This window comes from Centroberyx affinis, unplaced genomic scaffold, assembly GCF_046629955.1.
Source record: "Centroberyx affinis isolate AG114_WGS23_722 - 3 ecotype Tasmania unplaced genomic scaffold, CSIRO-AGI_Caff_v1 ptg003438l_1, whole genome shotgun sequence".
Lineage (NCBI taxonomy): Eukaryota > Metazoa > Chordata > Actinopteri > Beryciformes > Berycidae > Centroberyx > Centroberyx affinis.
This window is the reverse complement of record NW_027281410.1, coordinates 105,761-126,076: the sequence shown is the minus strand read 5'-3', so window position 1 is coordinate 126,076 and position 20,316 is coordinate 105,761. Positions and strand designations below refer to the sequence as shown.

General features: G+C 43.7%; 1 protein-coding gene and 1 pseudogene across 1 annotated transcript; both read left to right on the top strand.

Annotated features, from left to right (window-relative positions):
- Window positions 1-2,794: 2,794 nt before the first annotated feature.
- Window positions 2,795-9,279, top strand: LOC139661043 (SWI/SNF-related matrix-associated actin-dependent regulator of chromatin subfamily E member 1-like; annotated as a pseudogene).
- A 3,217-nt stretch (window positions 9,280-12,496) lies between these two features.
- Window positions 12,497-18,827, top strand: LOC139661042 (von Willebrand factor C domain-containing protein 2-like). Its single transcript, XM_071539365.1, has 3 exons — window positions 12,497-12,883; window positions 14,505-14,630; window positions 18,585-18,827. Exons 1-3 carry the CDS (start codon window positions 12,497-12,499, stop codon window positions 18,825-18,827), a joined length of 756 nt encoding a protein of 251 aa, XP_071395466.1.
- The last annotated feature ends 1,489 nt before the right edge of the window (window positions 18,828-20,316 follow it).

Sequence of the window (20,316 nt, the reverse complement as noted above, 5' to 3'; positions counted from 1 at the left end):
TCTGTATAAGCACATCAGCTAAATGCTCAAAATGTAATGTAAAAAAAAACAGCAGTGAGTAAACAATAGGGTAATGAAATGGAAAAACTAGGTAATGATTTGATGGAGGAAAAAAAAACAAAGGGATGATGAGATAAGAAAGGGAGGGAGGGAGGGGGAGAGAGAAGAAAATTATCATGGAAACCAAAGACGATATTGTGCCATGAAGGACAAAACGAGGGAGAGGAAAGTTAAAAGGAAGCGGGGTAATGCAGGGGTAATGCAAAAAGCAGATGGGAGGCAATTCTGCAGGAAAGAAAAAAAATGAATATAAAGAATGCGATGTAAAGGTAGAAAGATGGAGGGATAAGATGAAAATGAGTTTTAGTCTGGGCATGTTTAATGAGGAGAATTAAAGGGAGGGGTAAGATGTAAAAACAGAGGACAGTAGGGAAATAAGATGAATAGAGACAAAGTGCAATGATGGAGGGATGGAAAAAATGGCAGTACTCTGGTATTATGGGTGGGTCGTGATGCTAGTAGCCGCAGTAAGTGAAGCGGTGACAAAGCCATTGTCAGATTTACAGTAGGTCAGAAATCAGACTGGGTTTAGGGGGTCTATTAGTATTTGTCAGTTCAGTTTTTACACCACTGGATGCATTTGAATTGGATCTGAGAGTAGAAACGGAATTATTACTCTGCATGACATGAAGTTCAAAGCATTTTGAGTCCAGTGAAAAATAGATTTCCCGGTGGTCAGTGTGTTACAAGGCCTCAGCAGCTCATTCACAGCCCCCAAAGTCTTCTTTGAAACGGTCACCATCATCTCCCCAGTCATATAGCCCAATATGCCACACTCTGCTCGGTGCATGATGCTGACAACTTTGTTTTGGCCAGCAGTTTCCCTTCCTGTCCCCTGAGACTGTATGTTATTGAAAATGTAGTGGTGAACTTAACAATTTGGCTTTATTTGCCAAAACGGTGTGCAATTTTATTAGTTTACACTTTTTATTCTGTGATATTCGGTAGCTAACTTGCAAAGCAATGCTAGGTAGCTACTGTTTTTTTTTTTTACAGCTTTTAATTGGAGTATGTGTCATTTCGATTTGAATTTTTTGCTCCTTTCTTACATTTTCCATCCTTTTTTAATGTTAATTCTGACTGTTTTTACATACATGCACCACGATTACAGATATTTAGAAATCAGTTTTGCCAAACCTCTTGGGCTCATTCACTCCCATTCAATTCCAAACAGCAAAGAAAACTACTCCGGAGACTTCTAATTCAGTCGGTAAAGGTTATCATTACTGTAAATGAGAAGCCGTCAATCATGTTTTGCTAAGTTGCATCAGAATGCTAATATCAGGCTATAAATGTTTACATTTTTAATGCGCTCAATCGGTTTCTGCTTGTAAAAAAAAAAAAAAAAGAGGCAAGATGCCGGATCACTAACAATTTCACAGTTTTCCTGTCCAAAATAAATCTTCAACCAACGGTTAACGTTCTCTGCGGTTACATTAGGACCCGCCTTCTGTCACGCAGCCCAGTCAAGCCACTGTGCAAACCAAAGCAAGACACTTGCAACAGCTATAGTCTGTAGAATAAATTGTAAATTAAAGCTAGATTTTACACAATTGTGTCTTACAATTGCTGTCCTCTCCTATAGTGGGATTAACGTGTAATATTTAGTTTATTTCAAAATATTTACTTTGAAAAACGACTAAGACAAAGGTAAAATCTCATAACATGATAAAAGCACTGGAAAATGATCTACAGTGATACGCAGTTAGTTGAATGCAGGAAATGCAACAAAATCTCCAATCACGCAATCAAGTTTTTCCTGTTAGATTCAGTGGAGAGTTGGTGCAACAGCAGGCCAAAACCAAGCTGTTAGCACTGTGCGCAGACTTCTTGAGGCCCAACTTCAACCATGTGTTACTGTGTGAAAGAAGAAAATCATCAGTCTCGCATTTCCCTCCCCCTGCCCCCCCCCCTGCCCGGACCCATCGCCCGCCTGCATCTCAAGTTCACTAGTCGTAAAATACATTTTGCATTAATGAATTTGTGCAAAATTGTCTTAACTGTTCAGAATTCAAATTAGGGTTGATTGAGCGCGTTTTCCTGGCAAACCGGTACTCAAATGTCCTAAATTCTTCCTGTTTGCAAGTGATGCATACAGTTTTTAAGTCTTAAATGTCTGGTAAATGGATAATGTACATTTCAAGCACTTCACATATGGCAATCAGGGCAATGTTGACCAAAACACATTATTGTGATATTTTCATTTTTTTACTATGTAGTGTTTTTTGTCAGAATTTAAAAAACAAATTTAAATTGCCTTTTAAAAAGTATGTGACTTTACACCACTAATGAGGGAAAAAATTATGTGTGTCGCCCAGATCTATTTGAAGCCATTATAAAAAAAACCCAAAAACATATATTTTTATATGGGGCACAGTGATCTGAGAGCATCGTCTGGCCTTGTGCCGGCCCTGCACCATCCAAAACTCATGACTTGGCACGGCTGCAGGCCACAGTAGCTGCCGTTGTCTTCCTGCCTGGCAGTCGGCCGAGCCTCAAACCGGTTTTGTTTTATTTACTTTGGTCAATCCCCAAAAGTAGTCCAAGCCGTGCCATCGTTGGCAGCTGAAATTCTTCACCACTTTTTTTTCACATGCATGTGTTGCTCTGTTTTAAGTAAATGGCACCTTCAAATCGACTGAAATGACTTCAATGTTCTATATTGTCATGTTTTTATGTACACATCTTATTTTTTCTTTATTACTTCATACAAACATGTTTTTTTTATGTGACCATGATCACTGTGAGCTTTTTTGACTGTTCTTTCTTTGGTTCTCTCTCTCTGCTCTTTCTGAACTTCTCTCCCTTCTCTCTCTCTTCATCATAACCCTTAATCCTCTCTCTTTCCATCCCTATAATCCCTGCCCTCCCTTTCTTTTTTCCCTCTCCCCTCTTCCCCGTCTGTCTGCCCTCAACCGCTCACTTGTCCTCCCCTGCTTCCCCACTCCTCTCTTTTCCCATCCAACCTGACGACCTCTTCACTTTCTTTCCCCTTCCTCTCTGTCCCCTTTCTTTCTCCCTTCACACCTCCCTCATCCTCTTCTTTCTCCCTCTTCCTTCCCTCTCCCTGCCACTCTCTCTCTCTCTCTCTCTCTTTCTCTCTCTCTCTGCAGAACTCCTCGGGCATCACCGTGCCAAAGCCCCCCAAACCTCCAGACAAGCCGCTGATGCCTTACATGCGGTACAGCCGGAAGGTAAGCAGGAAGGTAAGACACCCATCCACGGTGTCTGCTTTTACTGCTTGTCCAAGGGGGGGGGGGCGAAAGCAAGCCCCCCCAACCCACCCACCCACCTCCCAACACCTCCCAAAATGGATTTTGGGGGGGAGATCACCCTGAACCTTTCCAACACCCATCCCATCCCCCCCCCCCCCCCCAGGCGGTACAGTCCCCAAATATGACCCCCCTGACTGTGGCCTGGGGGTGAAAGGTTACAGGGGTGAGAGGTTGGGAGACAGCCAAGCCGCGACACCACCACCGCACCCTCCTACCGGAACCCGCCGCCGGTTCCGCTCCGCCGTCCTGTTGTCTTGTTGTAGCTTTCTGTGTGTTTTTTTTTTTTTTTAAAGTCAAATCTTAGCATCTCCCTGTGCGTCTGCATGCAATGTGATCTGCTGTGCTTTCTTTTGTTTTGTTTTTTTGTTTTTTTCAGTCCTCATTTCATTTTCTCCTTTGGTGCCTCTCTCCTTCTCTGCTTCTACAGTTTTAGCGCTTGAGTTTTAATGTTTCATGCTACATGTCCATTCGGGGGGGGGGGGATTGAAATTGGCCCCAAAACCCAATTGTAACCCATAATGTGCGTTAATTCCATGCCAGCAATCATTTTGTATGAGATGGCATTAGTTTCATTCAAATAGTGGATACCTCATTTTGGAATGAAACTCTCTATTATTATACACTATTTTTCCTTTTTCTTCACCTGTATTTTCCTCTCCTGTAGTAATTTAGATTTACAATTAGCTGCAGTCTCCCTGTAGTGACCATATGCTATTTTTGTTTGTGTGTGTGTGCGCGTGCCCATCTGTTTGTACACCTGCTTGTGCATGTGTGTATGCATCTTGTGTGTGTGTGTGTGTGTGTGTGTGTGTGTGCGTGTGCGTGCACGTGCAAGGTATGGGACCAGGTGAAGGCGTCCAACCCGGACCTAAAGCTGTGGGAGATTGGAAAGATTATCGGAGGGATGTGGAGGGACTTGACTGATGAGGAGAAACAGGATTACCTGAACGAATACGAGGCTGAGAAGGTGAGCCGCAGGAAGTGCTTTATATTCCCATTAGCCAACACCATGGTGACAGCTAGTGTGGACACTTTGTCTGCACAGTTTCATTGTGTGTAAGTTTTACAAAAGCAAATTATGCTGGTGGGGTGAGAGGAAATGAGATACTAAGAGGGTTAATTAAAGAAATACCAATTCATAGTATTCTGTTCCATCACCACACGGCCGGCTTGGTAGGAAAATAACAGGTGATTGTAATAAATTAACAGGTGATTATACTCAAATGACAGCCACAGCCAATGAGCTGTGTATTTGGTAGGAAATGCATATGACATTATGGGAATACTATGAATAGGGTAAAGATAGGGTTTAGGATTTAGTCAGTTTGAATAAAATGCAATTGTTTCTGACATGCAACATGATTTGTAGGCCAGGGATTGTGCTGAGAACCAGCAGACCATAAACACTTCCCTCCAAGAACACAGACACAGTAGGGCTGGGCGATATGGTTGAAATCAATATGATAATCATAAGGATTTTTCTCTGTCAATATATAGATAAAGATATGGTTCATGTATGCAAAATCACATTAAATAATCAAATCAATGTTCATCTCATTGAACCGAATGGTAATGTTAAGTGTGGTCAAACAAAACTGAAATTTTCAAATAATATTCCTAACCATACCTCATTTTATGAGAGTTTTTAAGTAAAATTTGCTTGTCATCATCAATTCAGACAGCAGAAATGCGTGTCACGATATTAAAATATCTTCATATCATCACGATATGATTCCACTGAAAGACGATAAACGATAATATTGAATTATCGCCCAGCCCTAAGACACAGTGTTGTAGATGCAAAGCACCGTACACGGCATCCTGTGTGCCATTTCTCCTAACAGCCACTAGGGGCAGATAGGCTAACCGTGAGTGAATAAATTAATATGAGAGTTACTTTCTGGATCCATGAGGAGCTTTGCATCTGAAAAATTAAAATTAAAATGAAATTAAAATAATTAGCCAGTAAATAATGAAGGCTTTTACTTTTTGTATGGGAAGAGCATATATAAGGGAACATTTTTTCTAAAGCAATCCAAGGTTCCTTTTTAATTTTGCAAGCCAATCACAATTCAGGTCAGTGTCTTGATGGATCATTAGCGATGGGACAATAACCGCATAACAACTCACAACATATCCCATGTGGACAAACATCAGTTTCTAGGACCCAACAGGAAGTCGGTAATCGATTCTCAACGAAACACCAGAGTCAGACTGCCTTTCTGTATGTTCATCTTTCTTTTTCTCCATCCCTCACCTAGATTGAGTACAACGACTCTCTGAAGGCCTACCACAACTCCCCAGCCTACCTGGCGTACGTCAACGCTAAGAACCGGGCTGAGCAGCGATGGAGGAGGAGAGCAGGCAGAGACAAAGTCGTATGGACAAAGGAGAGCCGTACATGAGCATCCAGCCGGCTGAAGACCCTGATGGTAAGTTCTAGATACGATAATAGACTTACAAAGCTTTGTTTTTGAAATGCTTATCAAGTGCATCAATCAGGAAAGCAGAAATATGTATAATAATAATGAATTTAACAGTAAGTGGTGAGTAGAGCTGAAAGCCAATCAGTATACAGTAGAAGGGGTGGGGGGGGGGGGGGGTTAGTAGAAATCGTTATTTATGGAGAAATGTAGTTTGTAGAGTTTTACTCTCTTTCCAGAGTTCTGACACAGGTGTGGAGAAATTAGAAAAGTTTTTAAATCAATTCAATCAATTTTGGTGTTTTCAGGTGGTTTGAGAATTGCTCTAAAAGTAAAAAATGTAAGGGGGGAAAAACAGCTGTGATCCAGTCCAGATAAACATGACAACACGGTTTATTGGGGATGGGACGATATGCTTATCTCACGATACGTTTCGATACAACCATGATACGATGTAATAAATATAAGTTAAGAGACAATTCTGACTGTGCAGAATTATGTTTATTTCTGAGCCACAAATCTTTCTAGTGATGGCATTGGCTCACTAGAATGCTAAAATGTCATTACAAAGTGCAGATAATATAATTTGGATGGAGAGCTTGTGAAACTGTGATGGTCAAGCGTCTCATTTGTGATTACTACAGCAGAATAAAATGGAGATAATATCACCATTCACTTTTCTGCCCCACAATATATATATATATATATATAGTGATATGGTTTATGCCAAGCCACTATTGGAATACATCATCTTATATAACGGATAGGTCAGCCATCTTCAAAGCCATTGTAAAATAACCTGTTAACACACACCTGTGACCCTGTCAGACTGTCAGTTTAAATCTCTTCCTTCCCCTCTGCCCAGACTATGACGACGGCTTCTCGGTGAAGCACACGGCGGCGGCCCGCTTCCAGAGGAACCACCGGCTCATCAGCGACATCCTCAGCGAGATCGTGGTGCCGGACGTCCGCTCGGTGGTCACCACGGCCCGCATGCAGGTCCTCAAGAGGCAGGTCCAGTCGCTCATGGTGCACCAGGTGGGTTGACGGGGCATATATACATACGTACGTACAGACACAAAGGTGACTGTTGGATTTGTATATTGTAGGATGGGACTGTACTCTAGTGGTAGCTGGAGCTGGTTCCAGGAGGATTAACACAGCGGGGTGCTGGTCAGGCGCAATGAGCACATGAGAATGAAATGTCCGGTTCTTATTTTATTTTAGATGGATTATGACAGGTTTGAGTTTGGATGATCAAGTTTGTTTGTTTCCTAAAATAAAACAAAACACAACAAAGAAAAATGTCAATAAGAAAGCAAGAGAGCATTGTGTATACATATAACCTACATATTTGCCAATAAACCAATATAAGCCGTTATTGCTCTATTCCAAATAAATCATAGCGTTTCAAATAATAGAAAAAGGACTGAGATCTAAACCACTTACATTAAACATAAAAGGAACACAAAGGATTGCGGCATCTAAACATAAAATAATTAACCATAAACAATTAGAAATGAGGAATCAAGATTACCAGCGAAGCTACAAATGAAATCATTGGATATAATGTAAAATAATGATTTTACTTTTCGTTGAACTCACGCTTCACGTGGGTGTGTAAAACCGTGTAGACACACTCTCTCTCTCACTCTTTGGTCACTTGGTCCTCATGTCTGTTTCAGAGGAAGCTGGAGGCAGAACTTCTGCAGATTGAGGATCGCCACCAAGACAAGAAGAGACGCTTCCTGGAGACCACAGACTCCTTCAACACTGAACTCAAACGGGTACGGCAACACTACCGCTGTTAGACATGGAGTTTGGTCTGTTGGTTAGCTGATTTGTTGTTTGGTTTGTTGGTAAGTAGGTCTGTACCTACAGACCACTGACTGTAGCAACAAGGTGGAGGTTTCATTCCAAAATGCTAAGCATCCATTTCAAGAAAATTTGCAACCTGAAATTTGAAAAACACATGATGCTATCCTTAAAAACATAAGTATTTTATAAGTAAAGGTCTTAAGATTACTTCAGAGTTTTACAAAATGATTGATAGCCTGAAAGTAAAAGACATGATTATTGTTGGTGTCAGTTTTTTCAAAAGGTGGACATTTCATTTTGGAATGAAACAACTAGATTGTTCAAGCTTATTAGTTATTTGGAGTGTAAGCAGCTAATGCTGAGGTGTGTATGGAGAAATTGGTAAAGCCATTTGTAGTAATGGAAAAGTGATGAATCTTTCTGTCTGTAGCTGTGCAGCCAGAAAGTGGAGGTTGACATGGAGAAGCTAGCAGCAGAGATGGCTGCTGCCGAGGAGGCGGCCAGGCGCCGGGCGGAGGAGAGGGAGCGTGAGGCGGCGGAGCAGGCGGAGAAAGCCGCCCAACAGGCTCAGGAACAACAACAACAACAACAACAACAACAACAACAGCAACAACAACAGGAGGCAGCTGTAAACAAAGCTGCTGGCAACAACAGCCTTGAGCAGAGCAATGCTAATGCTAGCACAGCAGCTAACCCCACCTCAGGGAGTAAGGAGGAGGACAAGCCCACACCGATGGAGACAGGTTGGTACACACACACATACACACACACACACACTTAAAGGATATGTGTTTTTCATCCAACAACAATTTATTTAAATGTCACATTAATACAAGATGACTAAGCGTTTTGCATCAATACGCTTTGAGTCTTAAATGCTTCAGTTCTAGGTAGGTGTATACACATGTAAATCTTGGTGAAGGAAATGATCTTTGTAGCTCTCAGATCCCACTGGACCAGTTCAGTGTTTCCAAAATGTAAACAGACCTTTTGCAGCCTCAAAATGCATGTAACACTGAACACGTTTAACTGTCACGTTCAAGTAAATATCAACACCTACGCTCTCGCACACCTAGCCTCAACCTAAAAAGCGTTCTGTTACTCTCTCCCCAGACGAGGCGGCGCCTGCAGAGTCGTCCTCAGACCCCCAGCCTCCACCACCTCCTCCATCTGACCCCCCCTCCTCCGCCCCCGACAAGCCCGCCCCTCCCCCCGACCCCCCGAGGGAGAGCGCCGCTACTGCCAACAGCACCCCCAGTGAGGACAGCAGCAGCAGCAGCAGCAGCAGCAGCAGCAGCAGCAGCAGTAGTAGTAGTGTTCCCCCTCCTTCCTCTGACAGCGTCCCCGGACCCACGGCGGCCCCGGACCCCCCGGCGTCCCGGGAAGCCAACCCCAGCGCGGCTCCTCCTAACCTGGCCGCGGCCCCGGCTCCTCCCCCTCCCCCGGCCCCTGCCTCAGAAGAACCAGCCCCTCCACCGCCGCCACTACCGCCCCCCAGCCAGACCAGCCAGTAGTATGCGGTTGTAATAGTGAGTGTAGACCCTGGGTTAGGTATGTAGATATACGGCGGTAGCTACTGTAGAAGTCCCTCCCACGCTGCAACGGTCCTCTGTTCCTCTTCTGGATGGAGCGACAGCACTGCAGTTGTGCAGCAAGTGTGGAAAAAGTGGGACTTGTGTGGTAAAAAGTGGGACTTGTATGGTGGCTACAGCTGCAACCCATCTGGGGAATGAGAGGAAGTGGTGAAGTTTTGAGGGTCTGTAATTAAGGTCAATAAGTAGTTAACATCATGCATTTAATATAAGCTCGATTCAGGATGTATGGATTTGAACGATACCTGATTCGATTCAAACAAAACCTTTTTAGAAGGGGAAATGAGGATTTGGATGGAGCATATTGCAGATTCAATTAAATCGGTTTCTTTTGGATTGATGCAGCATGCCCGGTTTAATGGTGTGAATTAGGTAATTCAAATGTCACCAAAGAGTATTTAATTTGACCAGACTGAGTTTGTGCTCCAGGCATTGCTCAAGCCATTCCTATTTTTAACCCATGTCTGCTTGCTAGATTTTTGTAGGACAGAACAAGGAGTGGACAGGGACGAGTGCAGACTGATATCTGGGCATCAGAGGTGCAATCAGGTGGCGAGGGCCGACCAACATCCACCCCAGCCTATCTTCGCTCACTGACGTCATTGTCCACTCCTCGGATTATTGTCCAAAGTCAGTCCCTTCCAGTCAGTTTCTTCCTACTCCTCAGATACATTTCCACAGTTGGCTGGGTCCAGATTTATAACCTTAGAATAGCAATGCTGACCTTCGACCCAGCTTGTACATCTGTTTGAGTTGACCATAAATCCTAGGTCACAGCTAACTCTGCCCTCACACTGCTAGCAGTTTCTCTGGTTGTAGAAACTAATTGGACTTCTGACAACTGGTTTCAGGAGCTGCTTGCGGTGGGAAGGCATGGTGATGGCTGGTTTCACAGACATGGATAAAGTCTAGTCCTAAAATGAATCCCACTGTGCGCACTGTGTACTGATGGATTTGGCTGACATACTTGAGTACTCAGGTTCACATTCCTCAGAGTCTGGATGTCCAAACGTTTGGAATCAAACTCTAAATTAACCCTTGTATTTTTTTTCTAAAACTGGGTCAACATTGCTAAATTGTGTTGAAGTGTTTTACCAGGCATAATTAATGTCTGGAGACTGAATTCTATTCTCTGAAACCTTGGCATATGTGATCTGGTGATATCGGGTCAACCTGGCACGGAAGAACCTCGACCCCATATCCGTTCCAAACCTCAGATCCCTGTAGTTATCAGTTTGTGTGCTTTTACATTACTGCTACTGTCGCCTCTATTTTGTTACCTTTGTTTTAGTTAGAGATCCAATAGAACGTGTTAGATTAATATAACAATCGAATTCAGCCTTCATATGAAACGTGTATGTACTTGAAAAGGATGTCATTTTTAACATATTTGATTTTGGCCAGGGATCGCATGTCTTGTGTTCAAGGTTCCTGCAGGTCTGGAAAATAACTTCTGTGTGTGTGTGTGGAGGGGGGGGGGGGGAGGAGTCACATTACACATATGACTCCATATTTTATGTAGTAGTCCACCCACAGTCATTTTGCATACGGTGGTAATTGTTTTGAAGAATTGGCTTCAGGTGCATACAGAATGACTGAAGTCTCCAAATCCAGTCAGGCAATTGAGGTCTAGGAAAACTGGTATTTGAAATTTAAAAATGTGTAGGAACCCAGTTAATTTCCAGCAGTGTTGACTCCAACCTCTTGTTGTAACACAACTTAAACACGCGAGCTGTGTTGTGCCCGATATGCACCGAAAGTGCATGTTGTCCCTCTGAAATGGAAACACCAATTGGAGATGCCGGCACGGCTGGAGACGCACGAGGCTGCAGACGTCACAACAGCAACTTCGTAAGCTGTCACCCACTTGCAAAAATATTCATTTTGCTCTTCAGTGCATTTGTAACAACCGCGAAATAAGAGAATTCGTCCGCGGGGATCACTTAAGTTTGACATAATTTCACAAACAGGGAAATTAAGTATTAAAAGTTTTTAAACAGTGATGGAGGCGTCTCCCAGGTGCTTCTGGACATATGTGGGTGACAGACTGACTTCCATTACCTGTAAGATGTAGACAGATGTTTAAAATAACATCCTTTGTATTGCCCCTGTACCCATTAAATATTTATGTAGAAAAAAATATGAGACAATACTCAATTAGCAATTAATCTATAAGAGCTACATATTATGGCTATTTTTTAAACTACTCGGACTGCTTACCTCTCTGTTAATTACCGTTTCCTGTTGACGTCACGACCATTTAACTTCACCAGAGAAATGCACACGCTACCCTCATCCAAATGTAACCTCAGTCACTTATGCATTTAAAGGACTGTTTTCTTACTTGAATCGGACTGTTTTTAGTATTTTTCCTCTCTGCGTTTTTTGCATCTTTCTTTTGTACTGTCTAAACTTATCTACCCAAATAAAGATTTCTCTGTCTTTCAGCGGCTGTGTTGGTTTATTTCGTGTTTTTGTGTTTTTTTTCTCGTCTCTGCTCCCAGAGATCTCCCTCTGTTTTTCAAAACTTTTCTGGCAGTATTTCATGAATCAAATTGGAATAACTCTGAAAAAACTCTTAGATTCGGATTATTCAGATTGGGTATTGATTCGACGTGGTTGTCGACAGTAGTATTAGGCCTACAACAAACATTTTCATTGCAACTCATTTGCCGAAGAAATGTTTTCCTCTATGAATATTTCACAGAGAAAAAAAGAAAGGGGGGGGGGGGGGCGTAGTTTTGGTTTACGCATGATCAACGCATAGGCCTATGGGGAAAACAATCAACACATTCAACACCTGCAGAATGGATTCTGTCATCTGAATTCACACCCTCCAAATCTAATATGATTCCCCAACAAAACCTAAACCCGCTTATATCAAATACATTCCTGGGGACAAAGTGGAACGATGACTGATGACTGGCAAAATATTATGGTCACTGTGATAAATTATTGGACCCTTAAGTCTCCACACTATGCGGGCAGAGACGCGCACGCACGGACCCGAATGCTCTCCTGCTGTGATGTTGGCTGTGGCTTCAAAATGGATTTCTGCCAATCTTTGCTTTAATAGAGAGATAAAAACAATATAAAATTTGGACTATAATTCGAGCGGAGGCATAGCGGGTGCCACACCTTGCCACGTGCCCACCTGACGCCTATGGAGAAGAATGACCGTACAGTAGCCCAACGCATGTCAGTGTGATCCCGGCCTGACGCGCGTCAGCGTCACCGGCGCCCCTGACGGTGGGAGGAAAAGCGCACCGGAGCGCAGCGGCGCAGCAGACAGACAGATGGTCAGTTCGGTGTTGGAAACCCGTTAACGATGAGCCACCGGCACCGCGCGCTCCTCTGCCTCCCCATCGCGCTCCTCCTCCTGCTGCACGGCCCGCGGAGCATCACGGAGATCGCGGTAGCGGCGGAATACTCTTCGAAAACCGACTTGGAGTACGAGTTCGGGGACTACCGGGGAAAGTGGTGCATCGACGACCACGGTTTTGTTTACGGCATCGGAGAGGTATATTACCCGAGCCCCTCGGCGTGCCCGTGCACGTGCACCGTGGACGGTCCCGTGTGCGTCCGACCCAAGTGTCCCCGCATCCACCCCCGGTGCACGCGGATCAAATATAAGGCATGTTGTCCGGTGTGCGAGGCCATGGCCAAGGTCTGCGTCTACGGGGGCAAAACGTACCGGCTCCTCGAGGAGTTCAGGGTGAGAATGATCCAAACTTTTACCCTTCAGATTCAGAAGTTCAGATCAAATCCCATGAGGATTACGCACAAGGGAATTGCTGCTCACTGACCGTGCGTAATTGTAGATTTACGCACATAAACCCCCTATAAAACACTAGCGTTTTCTTATAATATGCCTTTAGCAACTATTATATTTGTATCTCCTATATGGTATCACTATAATAAAGCTATATTAGGTAGGACGTCTCTGTGGTACCCAATAGTGAGTTTAGTGACCACCATATTATAATTTATGGTATATTTGATCTCCTATGGTATCAAGATAATATTCCTATTATGTTCCTATAGGGACTTCTGTTTACAGCCTATTTGTACAGTAGCCTACCCTGTAAAAGTTATTACAGATTACAGGTTATTTTTCATAAGAGATAACATGCATAAGAGATGACGTTCAAGGTAGGCTACTTTTAAAAAAAATAATTTGTTAGCCTTCTTTAGCGCACTTCACTTCAGTTTTTCTTGGGTTATTTTTAATGAATAGTCAGACGAATAATGTATCATGCAAAGGGACAGACGGTATGTACATTGCACACGCCCGTGCGTAAAAACAGAGGGGCGGTCTTGTGTCGTGCGGTTGTTTACTGCATCATCATGTCAACAAACAGAGTCATGCGCGTTGACGTGCGGCCATGTGCTCGCTGGGGATTGGGTAGTGAGAGGACAGACATCGATTCTGCTTTATGTAACTGATGATCTGATTGGAGAGCGATCCAGTAATGTCGATAAGACTAGAAACAGGTCGACTGTGTGTGTGTGTGTGTGTGTGTGTGTGTACGTGCACGTCCGAGGGTGCTTGAACTTGAATGTCCACACGTGCTTTTTTTGCCTGCTTGCGTGCGTGTGCGCGTGCAGTAGTTCTATATTTTCCTCAATTACCCTTTCAAGCAAAAATGTTTTCCAATATTTTAATTTTGGATAAAATCAGACAGCGTCCTTCACTCCAAGGCTGTTTGATAACAATAACTTTGTTTTTGTGCATGTTTTGTGTGTGTGTGTGTATGTGTGTGAGAGAGAGAGAGAGAGAGAGGCAGCCCTAGTCATAAAAAGTAAATATTCTGTTCAGTTTCTGCATTTGTACCATCAAATGTCCCGAAAGTATGGTGACCATCTGGAATAACTGTATCTTAAGTACACAAATATTTAAATTTTTGACTGCATTTTCCACTGTTTCTCCACCTGGTGGATCTGGAGGGAAATCTGCTGGATCGCTTTACGGCACAAAACAGGAAGAGGTTCTGTTCTTCCAGAGCAAACAGAGCTAAAGCTTTCAGAGTTTCTGGCAGCAGATGGTGGAAGGAGGGAAAGGAAGATGGAGAAATCACTTCCAACATGTTGATCCTCTTGGGGGGGGGGGGGGGGGGCAGCGGGTTTTATGGTCTTCATTTTGCTAGCACTAACAATACAACTGGTGTGAGATAGAGGCAACCAATCGTCTTGACTATAGTCTCATTTGTTTACAGTAATTCCACCACTGTGTCACAATTACTTTGACAATGATGATTAAAAATGCTACACTTAGTTTAGCATCTTTAAATAAATCATTTAAAATATGTGTGTGTGTGTGTGTGTGTGTGTTCCAGTTGTCGCGGTGTGAGCGGTGTCGCTGCGAGGCCAACAGAGAGGTGTACTGCACCATCTCAGACTGCCCCGCCCCCCACTGTGTCAACCCCACCTACGAACCCAACCACTGCTGCCCCATCTGCAAGGGGGTAAGACCAAGACTGACTCACTGGCTGGTTTCCACCCAGGCAAATTATAATGTATCAAATTAGGAACAGTGAATGGAAATGGCAAATTTTGCTAAAATGTAATCAACATCTACGGAAGCCGAGAACGGCCGTGCTTGCAATTATTTTTGTTAATGCCGTTATCTCGAGATCACAAGTTAATTATTTCGTTATCTCAAGATAACAAAGCTTGTTTTCTCGAGATAACAGGTTCATTTATCTTGTTATCTCGAGAAAACAAAAGGCAGATTTCTCGAGATAACGAGATAATTTCTCACAAGAAAACAACTTTTGTTTTCTCAACATCACAGGATAATTATGGAGAACTCGAAAATGAGTTTCTGGTTCATTTGATCATACCTGATTTCAGCCTTCAAGATCACTGTCATGGCTGTCGGGGAGGATTCATAACAGGAAGAATAAATGTGTAGTTTTGTTTGCTGCAGTTCTGATTTTCATCTTAAATCAGTTGCTACAGTTGTCAAGACGCCATATGCATGCTGGCATGGCACTCCTAAACATTATAAGTAATAGGAGGAAACAACATTTTTTTTCTCGTGATAACTGGTTGATTATCTCGTTATCTCGAGATAACAGAGCTTGTTTTCTCGAGATAACGAGATAATTAACTCATGATCTCGAGATAACGGCATTAAAAAAAAAAATTGCAAGCACGGCCGTTCTCGGCTTCCGTAAATATCTCTCTCTGTTTTTTTTTTTTTTTTGCTTGCTTGAGGTGGAGTTTTTTTTGTTTGTTTTTCAATAGTGAAGTGAAAGAAATGTATTTGCTGATTAAATAATAACGGCGATATTTGTGGCCAAAGTTTTTTCCTGTAAAGGTTAAAGCCAAAGTGTCCAGCACAACTTCACCAAAACAAAAAAACTGGTCATGTTGCCTTGTGGGAAAGCGTCTCCATTTCCTTTTCTGGTTCACACATCTCCCTGCTAACATCTTCAAAATGACTCATTTAGAGGCTTGGCCTGCTGAGCTTATTGGAGGATATCTGCACCTTTATGACCAATCAAATGGTTTCCAAGTTCACATTTTCCCTCAGCAGCCTTTGTCGCTCTTTCACCTCGGCCGTCGTTGTTGTTCTCTGAGTTTTTGTCACCGCTATTTCCAGCTTCCCGAGGTTACAGTTACCTCTTAAATCTTCCACCTCCGCCTCCACTTAGCGTGGGGTATAAATGCAACGTGTTTGACTGTGTTTGGATTTCAGGGAAGTTTGACTTTGTCGTGAGTATACAGGCAACAAACTTGTGGCTGAGAGAATATGAGGACTTAGAAGCCGTTTGATTGGTCCTTAAGGTGCAAATATCCTCCGACAAGCTCAGCAAGCCGAGCCTCCAAATGATTCATTTTGCCCGCGGGATTGTTCGCAAACAAAGTGGAAAAAGAATTGGAGATGGGTTTCCCACGAGGCAAGACGACCAATCATGTGATATTATTTAGACCAACTGCGGACGGGGGCTTTGTGTGCGAAGAATTCGACCGGTTTGTCCGACAAGCCTGTTCACACTGCAGTCTGAAGCTAATGGAGTGGGTTGTTGTTTTCTGCAAATGTGTCCTTTTGTTGTGGCGAGGTTGCGGTGGACAACTTTTCTCTCCCTCTCACACACACACACACACACACACACACACACACACACACACACACACACACACACACACCACATTATGCACACAGCATCTCTGCAGCCCCCCTATGTCTTTTATTCCTATAATTAGCAGGATCTCAGTGTGGCTGGTATTCACCCTGTAGCTCTCGGAGGCAGCACCCGTTATGTCATCTCACACCCTGCAGCTTACAGAGCCATCCCTGTTATGTCATACATGCTTACAACGCCACTGGCATTAGTGTCCCTTCCTAACACTGGGGGAGTGTGTATGTGTGTGTGTGTGTGTGTGTGAGAGAGAGAGAGAGAGAGAGGATTCAGCAGGGATAATAACTCCTTTATTGCAGATTGTGTTTGTTTTGCTTTCTTTTTGTAGGAGTAAAATGTAAGGAATTACACAATCAAAAGCATTATAGTAAGGGGGTTTGTTTTTTTCTGAACACTTAAATGAAAATGTAAACCTCATGCACATGCACATGCACACACACACACACACACACACACAAGCACGCATGCAATCTGTTTCCTAGTTGCCTTATGGCAGTTGTAGTTTCTATTTTTACCGCTCCTCTGCCGGACAGACAGTCAGACGGACGCGGCGTTATTGAGCCGCTCTGTTGTGTCTTTTTTTTTTTTTTTTTTTTTTCCCGCTGCTGCCAAATTCCCCACGTCAGCTGTGTTTTGTCGAACTCGGTCGGATCTGGCATCAGAGGACCTGTACTTCCTGCCCCCCCCTGCTGAGCGTAAAGCGTTTCACAGATAAACTGCCAAAACAAAGCAACCACCTCAGCAAATGAGGGATATAAATATCAAAAGCAGGTTGTTTGCTTTTTTGCTGGCATGGTTTAGCTCCACACTTTACATTTTTAGTGTCTGTAGCTATATTTCATGGAAACATCCTGTTACATATTACAGTGACTCTCTCCTATTTTGTAGATATTCATTTTTATCACAGAGGAGTGCACAGGTACAGTCAGCTCTCCAACCCTTTTTTTTCCCTCTTTGGCATGAATGTTCGTCACCTCCAAACACCCAGGTATCTCATCGTTGTGCTCTCCGTTGGGTATATCACCGACTTTGCACCTCCCTGCCTCCGTTTGTCGCATCCTATCACACACCTGCATTCTCCTCTAGTCAAATCAGTTTCAGAAGAACTGTGAACCAGGTTTGAAGGCTGACTTTGTGCGGCATCAGGCCAGTAGGAGTTGTTGAAGAAGGATTTTTCTCTTTAACTTTCCCCACTAAGCTCTTTGAACTGACACACACTTCCAATCACGAGCCTCCTTCTCTAACCTCTAGGGCAGTGATTCTCAACCTTTTTCATATCAAGGACCCCTAATTTAGTACACATTAGAGCCACAGACCCCCATTCGGGCAGTCCACCGTTGAGACTTTGTCTCTCAGACCCAAATCTGAGAATATTTTTATTATTAGATATGATTTTGTCCAGAATTCCATGACTATCTGTATTGTAGGTAGAGAGATAACAGTGAAACTATGATCAAAACATTCTCTAATTGTGTTAACTTCTTGTAAATTAAGTTTAACGATTCATCAATTTGCTGGGGACCCCCTGGGGCCCCCTCAAGGACCCCTGGTGGTCCCTGGACCCCACGTTGAGAACCACTGCTCTAGGGCGTCACTCCCTGAAATCCACATATTCCACACACTACAAATGCTGCATTTCTCTAGCAATTTTAAAGACTTTGTTATTCTCACCTTCTGTACCGATTCATGTCAAAAATCCCTTCCAATTGTATCTCTTATTTCTTAATCTGTTTCTCATTTTGTCTCTTTTCCCTGTCTCACAGCTATAGGACCAACTGTTCTCTTTTCACAGATTCACAGGTCGCTTCCTTCTTATTCTCTCATTTCTTGCCCTCATGTGTGTCATATGCTTCCCCGGCCTGATTCTCTCTGTTGGAGCCAATATGGGTGGTTCAAGTTTGTCTAGGTCGGTGTTGTTGTTTTGGGGCAATAACACTCCAAACCACTGGGGGCAGTGAAAAGGCACAGAGGAATATGGGTTTGGTGCTATGGTTTGGTTTTTGAGTAGCAGGTGTACACAAGTTTATGTAAAAATAACTAAGTATAAGGAATTCAAGATTGATCAAGAAGGAAATAATGTTCTTAGGCATTGCAAGGTCATCCATAACTCATCAACAGCAGTTCTATACAGTTATATAGGCTTGTGTTTGAGTGAAAAGACACAAAACTTGTAATCCATTCCACACTGCGGCTGACAGCTACACAAAAGAACCGTATGAACTTTTTTTGTCACCAGTTTGCTACACTGTCTTTCTCTTCCCTCCCCTCCAAGGTCCCAACTGTTTTGCCGGTAACCGGGTGATCCCGGCGGGCGAGCGCGTGGACATCGATGAGCAGACGGTGTGCTACTGCACCTACCGGGACGGGACGTGGCACACCCACCCCCAGGCCACCTGCGAGCAGCATCCCAGGCCCAGCCCGACGCCCAGCGCCGGCCCCGAGCCCCCCAGGGAGGAGGCCAGGGGGAGGGGAGGGAGGGTGTTCAGTCCCAGACTGGATGTGATACCGTGATGGAGGGGAAGGTTTGCAAACTGGAGTTTTAGTTATACAAGCATTTCTCGGAGGCAGAGCTGTGCGGCAGGCAGAAATAATCTCATTGGTTGAGTTTAACCTCAGTGGGTGGAGCCAAAGAACCACAGTTTTTCGGTGCAAGTTAGCTAACTGGAAAACTTGAATGGCAAAGAAGCAACTGTCTTCAAAATATGAATGAAAAATATAAAATGCACTGACTTTTTTTTTCATTCATTCCTGACCATGGCATTCATTATATTGCAAGGTCAGCAGACAGCTAGCTAGCTTACCTAGATAGCTATAGGCTAGTATGGCTAGTTTGACCTTGAAGATCACCTAGCTAACTAGCTAACCTAGATATCTTAGGATGGCAAGAAAGAAAGCAAAACTGTTTGTTGGGCTCCGCCCATTGAGGTTTAACTCAACCAATAATATTATTTCTGCCTCCAAAGCAGCTCTGGCTCCCAAAAATGTGTGTATAACTAAAGCTCCAATCTGCGGGTGGTTGGGGTTTGGGGGTGAAAGCGGGGGCAGGAGGTTGAGAAACTGTGGAGATTGTGAGGAATCCAGCCCCCCCCCCCCCCCCCCCCCCCCCCCCGCCTTCAGGTGTTGTTGGAACTGTCGCAGTTGTGGGTAATTGTGGATGAGAGAAAATGTGTCTTGAGGGAAATTTGACAGACATTGGCCATATACCTGAGACCTGACTTTAATTTGGGCAAACAGCAAATCTACGCGGTTTTAATTAAAGGGGACGGGACGCTCTTCTCTGTTGGAGCCCGACTTTGTGATTTAGGCTAATAAGATGGATGTTTTTTTTTTTACATACAAATCTTGTCTAGTGCAGCTTTAAATCTGATCCACACACCCCCACCCCCCAGCAGGTTTCAGGTTGGGAAGTTGAGTGAAATAAATGCATAGGGGGATACAAGGGATGGAGGGCGTGTGCGCCGAGGGGAAACAAGTGTTGGGGGCAGGTGGCGGCCTGGTTGCTTTCCATGGGCCTGCTGGTTTCCGTCTGTAAGCGGAGCGAGGCCAGGCATGACCTAGTAGACCAGACACACACACCCACACTGCTCAGAATCACTGTGTAAGCAGAAAAATGGATTCATGCGTTACCTGGAGCAGCGTATGTATGTAATGTTAGAGCTGTAAAAGATATAATTTGTAAATAAACTGTTGTGATATGAATTTAGTTATATTTCCCACATTTTAATAGCCAGGACAGACTGTTATTATTCATCTCAGATACACGTCAGATGTCATTAGTATGTTGTACAGAATTCAACTGCATGGCCAGCAGCATGCAGGCATTCATTTGCTCATCCTCTCTTTCAAACACAATTTGGCGTTTTCTGTACTTTCCCGGTGCCACGGAGTTTTTGTCCTTAAAGTGCTCAGATGCTCTGTGGGCCACCTGGGTCCTCAGGGTTATACTGTATATAGCTCACTTCCTCCTGTGGTTTGTCTGACTGCAGTGCTTTCCCCAACA

Coding starts and splice junctions, on each gene's coding strand:
- LOC139661042 (XM_071539365.1), top strand. CDS start 12,497: ATGAGCCACCGGCACCGCGCGCTCCTCTGCCTCCCCATCGCGCTCCTC. Junction 12,884..14,504: donor GGCTCCTCGAGGAGTTCAGG/GTGAGAATGATC, acceptor TGTGTGTTCCAG/TTGTCGCGGTGTGAGCGGTG. Junction 14,631..18,584: donor ACTGCTGCCCCATCTGCAAG/GGGGTAAGACCA, acceptor TTCCCTCCCCTC/CAAGGTCCCAACTGTTTTGC.